Raw genomic sequence first — 9,037 nt, 5'->3', positions numbered from 1 at the left:
TGCGGCGTCCAGGCCTGTGGCTGTCAGGCCTGGCTGTGGGGAGATAGGGCTCCTGGAGCAGACCCGAGGTCCCTGCCGGGGTCAGGGCTCAGTGGTGCAGCAGAGCGCGTGCCAGCGCCTCACCAGCTCCTTGGGTTTGCTAAGCATCTCGTTCCAGTGCTCCAGCTCTTTGCCTCGGGCGTACATGTAGGGGCCCACCACCACCCGGCCCAACTCGCGGCTCCCTGCGGGGGGGCGGGGCGGGAGAACACTGTCATTCTCTGGAGCCCAGAAGCCACATGACCTCATCCATCCCCAGTGCCTTCCCTCTCTCTCTCTCACTCCTCCCCTCGAAGGAAGTAGCCAGCCCCCTCCCTCTTTAACAGCCTTCAAAGAGGTCTTGACTTTGATCTGGAGTGGCAGCTGGCAGGGGAAGGGAGCCCAGGTGGAGAGCCTGCCTTTCCGTCGGGGCACCCACTCTGCCCCCACCCTCCCGGTGGGCCATCAAACCTGCCTCACATCAAAGAGCCGAGGGAGGACGGGGCCCCTCCAGAAGGAAGCCCTCTTCCATCAGCCTGCTTGTATATTCAGGGGGAGTATCCAACAATGATTTTCACCCACCAACTACCACAGTGGAGAAGGGGCTTGAGCTCTGGCCCATGAGACCAGCTGGCCCGACAGCTCTGCCTCAGTGACAGTGGACACTGGGGTGGGAGGCAGTATGGGAGAGCAGCCTGGGATAACTCCACCCTCTCATCCACACTGAACCTGACCCAGGACCCTCAAGACTTGTACAGAAGGCGTGAGGCAACACAAGGGCACGTAAAGAGCCACGGCACCAGGTCGTTGGGCTGGTGGCACGTAGCTGTGCCGTCTCCAAACTCTCTGGTGATCTGCTCCAGGAGGCGGTAGCAGAGGCCTTCCTTTAACCTCTTTCTAGGGTGCCATGGACAATCAAACCCGAGTAAAGCTGGGTGTGAATCCCAGCTCCCTCACTAGCAAGCTCCGCGTTCTTGGGCAATCATCTCAGTCTCTCTGAGCGCTAGTTTCCGTAGGCGGAGAACAGAAACCATGCAGCTCCCTCCAAAGGGTCCGTGCTTCCTGCATGCACAGCATTGCCCCCACGGCCTGAGGTTAAGGGGGCAGCCTTACTGTCCCCTTCGGCCCTCTGCAGCACTGCCAGGCTGAGGCTCGCCGTGTCCAGCTCAGCAGGGTCGGCCTTGAAGCTGAAGGTCTCGCTGTACACAGGGTTGGCGGAGCCCAGCACAGCCGAAGTCTTCTTGCACTTGACAAACTTGTTGTGGTTCATCAGAGACACCTTGACAAGCACACCTGGGGGGCAGTGCAGACCGCGGGCTAGGAGGGGCGAGCAGGGGCCCAGTCTCCAGCCTGTGGGAGGTCCGGCTGGGAGGGCACATGCCCCGCCTGGGCGCCAGGACCCCATTACTCACAGCTGCTGCAGCCAAAGGGCGTTACGAGAGGAAGCGGGGTTGATTACGGGGTTGATTAGTGTACTGCCTGCAGCCGAGGAAACGCTCGGCTCCCTTCCTCTTCTCTCCTCTCTGTCTCCGGAACGCACCCACGGCCGGGCTGGGCTTTGTTCCTGGAACCTAGCACCACACTCCCATCCCTCCCCACAGGGGGCAGGTCCTGCCTGCCGGGTGCTCAGGCCTCCTGGGGCCCCTAAACACCTTCTCCTTCAGAGGCCAAGTTTTTTTGGGGGGAGGCTTAGATGGGTTTTGGATCCGCAGTGGAGGGTTGAATGCCAGCTTGCTTACAGAGAGCCAGAGGCAGAGACGCATGGGGGCAGACACTGTGGCTGGGGGGGTTCACAGTGGGGCGGGACATGCGGGGTGAGCCCGAGCAGGGCTCCTGTGCCCCCAGCTCCCAGGCTCCAGTTGAGTGACCAGCTCTGCACGCAGGGGTGCCCCCGCCACCCCCAGCTCCCGGGGCAGGGGGGCTCAGGGCCTCTTCCTGGAGGAACTGGAACCTTCGCAGAAGGGCAGGGGCGGAGTCAGGCAGCGCAGGCAAGGAGCCAAGACACAGCTTTGCGAAAAGGGAGGGGCAAACTTGGTCTCAGGTGTCTTAGGGGTCTTGATGGAGGCCAAGGAGACGCAGCCCTGGGATTCACATAAGGAAGCAGCTTCTCACGCCACAGCCGCGCAGAGCGGGAGGGCGTGGCTCGGGAGGCAGTGATGCTCCCAGCAGCACATGCGAGCAGAAGCTGGACAGCGGGGGTGAGGGTCCTAAGCTCACGGGGTGGGCCCTGCCCCAGGGCGAAGGCTTACTGACAAAGCTCGCGTCATCCTGGAGGAGTCGGAGGCCCTTGGCTCGCAGCACGATCACCGTGAGGCGGTTCAGGCAGTCGTTGTAGCTGAGGCAGAACTGGAGGTCGCCAAACTTGGAGGGAGGCTGGAGAGGCCGAGAGGAAAGCACCCCTGTCACCCTGGTAGGTACTGGAGGCCCCCATGCCCTCCTCCTTCCTCCCAGCAGGCAGGCCCTGGGTACTCCGTGACATAGCCACACTCCCTCCTGGAGCCCACCCACCATTTTACAGATGGGGAGTTGAAGGGGCACGCTGAAGATCACACAGTAGTAAGGACCAGAGCTAAGGATTCAAACCCGGGTCTGGGGTATTCCAAGGCCTATTCTGAGCCACCCGGACCCTCACTGGGGGTTGGGGGAAGGGTAGGTAGTTTCCTTGGCTGGTCCGTTTGGGGTGTCATCTTTCACAGCTGTCTGATCTGGATGGGAATCCAAACGTGGATTTTTCAGGATGCTCCAGGTAATCTGACCTCCAGGGCAGAAGAGGCTCAGGCACCCCTCCCTACCCAGGCTCCACACACCCTCCTTGTCCCACGCAGCTCCGGCCCGGGCCCACCATGCTGAGTCACGCTTGTAGGGGTGGTGGGCAGTATGCTGAGGGCTGACACTGGCCAGCAGGTGCTGGGCCACACCTGCTGGCTGTCCACGGTAGTCTGACACATGGTGGCATATGTCTGGTGACCCTGACCTTTACCTCCAGGCTCTCAGCCTCCAGGTCTCTCCAGATGATGCGCCGACAGTCGCCCGCCAGGGTCTCCGTCCTCAGGGGGAACAGCACCTGGCCCAGGAGCTGGTGCTTCCTCTGCCTGTCCACGTGGTACACCGTGAACCTCAGCACCCTCTGGGTGACACTCTTGCTGGGCACCTGAGGGAGATGAGGGCCCAGCTGGGCTCAGGTGTGGAGTCAGGGGATGGGATGGCGTGGTATGTTCTGGATACAGGATCCTTCCATGAGGGGTGTCTCAACCAGGGACCTGTGCACCCCAAACCCAGGCATCCTCGGGGGACCCTTTGCTGCCGTTGGGCCAGTATCCCGGGGAGGTGGCAGGGTGTGCTCCAAGGACCAGCAGCACACACCACCCCCTGGACCTCAGAAGTGCAGGACCTTAGGCTCCACCCAGACCCATGAAGCAGAATCTACATGTAACAGGGCATCCAATGATTTGCCTACACATAACCGTGTAAGAGGCTCCTGCACTGGAGCCCAGGGAACCCGCCTGTCTCTGCTACCTGAGTTGGGCACCTGAACAGCCCTCTCCCTGAGACTCAGTCTCCTCACCTGTAAAACGGGATCATGTTTCTTACTCTCTGGGTTATAAAACCACGAATGGCAGATGGTTAATTAATAGTGATTTTCTTCTCTTTTCTTCTTCTCCTTCCCCTTCCCCCGTAAAGCACAGAGAGGCCAGGAGCAAGTCGGTGCAGGGACAGGGCAGGGAAGTGATGGGTGTAACTACGCAAGCATGACGTGCGGCTGATCCAAGCCTCCCCACCTTGGATCTGGATGTCCTAAGAGGAGCAGGTTCACCTGTGAATTCTCACAGCCTCGGCACCAGCAGGACAGCCAGGGGCTGGGCCGCGTGCCACCCCTCTTCTCAGTGCTCAGCCCCGGAAGAAGGCAGGAGTCACACTCTTCCCAGATGCAGACTGACCTCTCTGTACCTTGCCGACCAGCCTGCTGCCCTGCTCTTAAAAATGTTTGTCCAGGGCCTCCCTGCAGCTCTTGAGTGCTGGCTTCCCGTAAGGGCCCCAGTTACCTGCTGAGGCTCCCAGGCCGCCGTGAGCTTGGCTCAGTGCCCCGGCAACCTCAGCACCTCCAGACCCTGAGCGCATCCACCCACCATGCTGCCAAGGCACCACCTGTCGCAAGATGGCTCTCAGGTCCTGCTCTGGCTTCTGATGGGACGGGTGAGTTCCTGCCCCCACCCCAAGGGGCCTGGGGGGTCTCCCCCTCCACCTTCCGTGGATAACCTTGCCAGAGAGCTCCTCGTGTTCCAGGGCTTTGGGGTGCCTCCTTGAGCTCCATGAGCCAGGGCCTGGCATTCAGTGGGTGTTCCAAGAATATGTTTCTGTTTCTCACCTCCAGGCAACCTGGACAGGAGGAGCCTAGCCCGCTGCCCCCTCATCCCTCAAGTCTCTCATCTTCCCCCACCATGCAAGGGTGAGGGCTCTTGTACACCCTGACCTGGCAGGAGGGGTAAAGCAGAGCCTGTGGCACAGGGGTCCTGGGGGCTGCAGAGCCGTGGTTAGCACAGATGGCTGGGGCTCTCCTGCGCAATGTCTGTCCTTCCCAGGAGGGAGAGGGCCCCAGACCCTGCCCACTCCGGAGGCCATACCTGAAAGATGAAGTGCTCGTCGAACTGTGGGCTGGTTGTTCCGCGTTTGGTCTTGGACTGGAGGAAGCGCCGCTCATCCGGTAGCAGGTGGAGCTTCACCAGGGGGCTACAGGGCTCTGAGGGGGCTTGCAGCCGCTGTGCCTTGATCAGGCCCACCAGCAGTCGCTCGGCCCACTGCTGGTATTCCACAGAGAACCACAGCCGCCCCAGGCAGCCCTCAGGGAAGTGGGTCTCACTTTTGTCCTCCGGGATCTTGTAGAGCTCTGGATTGATGGTCCCCACCACGCATGCGTCTCCTACAACACAGGGGCTGGGAGGACTGGCAGGCCAGGGGAAGGCGGGGGCATGGGGGACAGCAAGCTCTGGGCTCCACTGCCACACCTCTCCTGGCCCAGCCCTTCCTGGCTGAGCTTTGACCAGGCGGTTCACTGGCCTCTCCTGACCACATTCGCCCCGCTCTCTTCTCCAGACTGAACACAGCCCCTCTCTCTAGTGCAGCTCCCCTAAGAGGCCTTCTCAGCACTAAGGCATTCTACATCCAGGCCTGCTCCTCCCTGGGGCTCCTAGCGGAGGCCACAGTATTCATTCAACCCCTGCTCTCGTGACTGACCCCCACCCCCAGAGGTCAGGGCCTGCAGGGCGGGGCGCAGTTCCCAGCATCTGGCCTGGCCCCTTTCCATGGTGTCCAGAGGGTGTCTCAGTAATATAGTGTTGTCCCTGTTCTTCCTCTTTAAATTAGAAGGGCCCAGCTGATTACTGGGTGGTTCCGGGGAGGCCTTCAGAGCACAGAGGCAGCAGAGAGCTGTGCGCCCAGCTTCCACCATGCCGCCTTCTGCATTGGCCAACCCATCATCCGGAAGCAGGACACAGCACAGGTTCTGCACCCAGGAACACCAGGGTTCCAATTCCAGATCTGTTGCTTACTGCCTCTGTGACCTTGGGCAAAGCACTGTTAACCTCCGGAGCCTCAGTTTTTTAATGTGTAAATTGGGGTGATAATCCCTCCCCCAGCCCCAGAGTTATGGTCTAACTCCAAAATGTCACATGAAACCACATCTGGCCCAGGCTGGGGTGCGGCAGGCATTTGGTAAACCCAAGCACCTGGTAAGAGTGGTCACTGGGCAACTCTGGCATCCCCAGGGCCATCCAGGCTCTTTTCTGGAGCCAGGCCCATGAAACCAGATGGGTCCGCCCTGGCCTGAGCAGACCATGACCCCTGGGCAGGCCCTGGTGGGCACACTCACCAAGATTGCTGCGGGTGGCATGAGGCAGGAGCTCCGGGGCTGGGCAGGGGTCCTGTGGGGCCTGGGCCCACTCTCTGCTGCTTAGGGGCACCCAGTCTTGGCTTTGGAGGGAAGGGGGCACCACGAATGGTACACCTGGTGGCCTGTCCAGAGGCACGGAGATAACACGTAGGTGGCTAGTGAACAGTGTGGCCTCAGAGCGCTCAGCCCAGAGGGGTTGAGTGCCAGGCACTGGAGGAAAAAAAGCCTGCAGGAGCCAGGAGGAGGCAAGAGCACCATTTTCTGGGCCCACACCAGGACACACACACACACACACACACACACAGCCAGAGGCAACACCTCTGTCTGCCCACAGCAGTGCTGACTTGGAGAAGGAGCACAGCTTCTGGAGTAGGTCTGCCTGGGTTTGAATGCCTCTTCTGCCACTTCCTAGTTGTGCTATCTGGACCCATTACTTACGTCCACTTAGCCTCACTTTCCTTAGCTGGAAAACGGGCTTCATAACACCTGCCTCACAGCTGTGGTGAGAACTGTGGGGTTTCTTTGTGATAGCTCCCGGCCTGCTGACAGCACAGAGGAGGCCCTCCATAAACAGACCTTTCCTTCCCCATGCCGCTCCAGGGGAAACGCCACAGGGAGGGCCCGAAGCAAGAGCAGGAGCTCCCTTGGCCCCAAGGCCCCAGTCCTGCCTCACCTGCTCGCCTGGGTCCTGGCATCCGGTGGGCAGAGCTTGTGTCCCTGTGTGCTGGAGGCAGCCGTGGTCCCTGACAGCTCCTCATAGGCGAATGTGGCGCAAAGCCTCTTCCAGAGACACCGGCTCACCACCATCAACAGCAGCAGTAGCAGCAGTCCCCCAAGGATGCCCGCAATCACCAGGGCCACCTGCTCTGGGGGCAGACACCACCGGGATGTGATGCCTGGGGAGAGCCACTCCCCTTCACACCACTGGCAGGCTGGGGACAGAATTTGAGCAGCAAGGCCACCCCCCTGGGTTGGACCCCAGGGATAACACAGAAGCAGGTTTAATGTATCTGCTGGGGAGGGGTGTTGCTGGCTGGGCTCTGCTGGGTCTCAAGGAGAAACCATTTCCCTTATGGTCCTAGTGCACTGGGCAGAGCTTTCTAGTTTCCCTTGGAAAGCAGCTGGCCTGGGACTTGGGATTCTGGGTGAAATGAACCATTTCCTTGTGCTCCTGCATAGAAATTAACCCTTCTCTTATGAGAACCGCCATCTTCCCTGGACTCCTGTTCAGGCTTGAGGGTGAGCTGGGCACCCTGCACTTAAGGAAAGCAGGGGAAGGGATGACGGCCTGGGGGGCACTCAGAGCCCTACCCTTTGGGTCCTGGAACCTGCTGAGAGGCTGGACTGTAGCTTGAATTCTGTAACTTTCTCTAAAAACCGCTCCCTCCACCGAGCCCTCTCTCACAGCAAGCCCACTTAGCGGAGTCGGTGGGAGGCGGTGGAGGGGATGTGGATGAAGATGGGAGCAGCGAGCGTGAGAAACCGAAACACAGGCACTCTGCTACCGGCACCTGCACCCCACACTTGCCCGGACCTGGGAGGCTTCAGTCTGAGCCGGCTGAGAGAGCTCGGACCCTCGATCCTGCGCTAAGCAAGGAAGGTCCCTCTTTCGGGTCACGTGCGGGCGCGGGGCTTCCCAGGCTCTGGGGTCAGGACCCGGTTGGGTGGTGAGAAGGAAAGACACCCACACCTCCTGACCCGCAGCTAGCTGCGAGGAGCGGGCCTTACGCTCCATCCCCGCACCCCGCTAGGAGCGGGAGGCAAGGCAGGGCTGCGCCCCAGCAGAGGCCCGCGGGGTGAGGGAAAGTGCTGCAACAGGTGGCTGAGGGGCCGGGGCGCGGAGCGCGGCGCCGGGGTAGCGGGTGAGGAGGCGAGGGCGCTTACCCTCCATGGGGCTGCTCTGGCCGGCCGTTGGGGCCGTTGGGGCGCGGGCCCGGGGCTCGGTCGCCCCTCCCGCCGCCGCCGCCGCCGCTGCAGCCGGGCGTATTTTTAAAGCGCCGAGCGGGGCCGTCGGACGGACGAGGGGGACAGTACCTCGTTGCGCTCCGGTCAGCAAAGAACGGCGGGGGCAGGGACCCAGCTCCCGGAGGCCGCGGCTCCGCCCCTGCCCGGCCCTGGTCGTGGCCCTGGAAGGGCGCGGAGCCGACCATGCGCTCCCGGAACCGAAGGGCTCCGCGCGGGGCGGGGCGCCCGGGGGTCCCCGCGGCTGAGGCGCGAGGGCCAGCTTTCTCGGGCGCAGAGCTAAAGCCTGCTCCGCCCGCGTCTGGTAGACGGCTCCGCACCTGGCTCTTCACCCCTGGCGGCCTTGGCACGCGCTGTGCCCGTCTAGGAATGCGCCTCCACCTTCCGCAGATCCTCTGCAGACTGAGGGCCAGCTCCGACCCCTGCTCCCGGGAGCTTTCGCGGATTTCGGGGCCGAGTCTCCGCGCCCTGTCCGGCCCCGGCGCTGCGGTCTGACCGCGGGAGAGCGCAGGGCAGCGCCCAGGTTTACAGGTTTGCCGGCTCAATAGACACAGACAGCAATGAGGCGTTGGAGAGCGCATATTCCGCAGCTCAGTTGGGTTAATAATAGTACTCCCTCTAGGGTTAACGTATCTAATGTATTCAGATAGGTGACTGGCTCAAGGCTGGGGGAGCGCGGCGCGTGCCAGCCTCTATTGTGATTATCTGACGGAGGGCGGTTTCGCCTAGGCCTTGTCCCTACTCTGCACCCACAGTAACCTTTGTTTGTTTGTTTTCTGGCCCAGCCGTGAGGCTTTCGGGATCTTAGTTCCGCGACCAGGGATCCAACACATGTCACCTGCAGTGGAAGCGAGGAGTCCTAACCACCCACTGTCACTATTTCTATAGTGATTACTGTCAGACTGCAGGGGCTACGCCAATGGAGGCTGGTGAACGCAACCTTGACGGAGAGGCTGGAGTAAAGGCCCTCCTGGTCCGCAGCCTGCTCTCAGCCAGCGTGCAACCCCGTAGAGGATGAGCACTCTCCCAGGGCCCCGCACGGCGTCCCTGCGGAGAGCTCTTGTGGGAGCGTCTTAGACTTCGAAGCATCTGTAAGTGGGGAAGGAAAGGAAGATATTTGTGGGCGGAGGGAGGGTCGGTCTTGTTGTTTCACGGTCTTGAACGTTGTGT

At 61.4% G+C, this 9,037-nt stretch overlaps 1 protein-coding gene across 1 annotated transcript; it reads right to left on the bottom strand.

Annotated features, from left to right (window-relative positions):
- On the bottom strand, positions 1–7,640 carry LOC115856476 (synaptotagmin-15-like). Its single transcript, XM_060286010.2, has 8 exons — positions 7,604–7,640; positions 6,579–6,771; positions 5,885–6,027; positions 4,641–4,936; positions 2,999–3,169; positions 2,268–2,391; positions 1,132–1,311; positions 1–224 (listed from the first exon to the last, which is right to left on the bottom strand). The coding sequence occupies exons 1-8, from the start codon at positions 7,638–7,640 to the stop codon at positions 82–84; spliced, it is 1,287 nt and encodes a 428-aa protein (XP_060141993.1). The 3' UTR covers positions 1–81.
- Between the last annotated feature and the right edge of the window lie 1,397 nt (positions 7,641–9,037).

Source organism: Globicephala melas, chromosome 16 (genome assembly GCF_963455315.2).
Source record: "Globicephala melas chromosome 16, mGloMel1.2, whole genome shotgun sequence".
Taxonomy (NCBI): Eukaryota; Metazoa; Chordata; class Mammalia; order Artiodactyla; family Delphinidae; genus Globicephala; species Globicephala melas.
This window is presented reverse-complemented; position numbering and strand designations above follow the sequence as displayed.

Excerpts from the sequence above, each read along its gene's own strand:
- LOC115856476 (XM_060286010.2), bottom strand. The coding sequence starts at position 7,640 with ATGGAGCGTAAGGCCCGCTCCTCGCAGCTAGCTGCGG. Across the intron at positions 2,392-2,998 it reads TGGAGGCTGAGAGCCTGGAG|CCTCCCTCCAAGTTTGGCGA; the intron begins GTAAAGGTCAGG and ends CGGCCTCTCCAG. Across the intron at positions 1,312-2,267 it reads GGATGACGCGAGCTTTGTCA|GTGTGCTTGTCAAGGTGTCT; the intron begins GTAAGCCTTCGC and ends ACTGCCCCCCAG.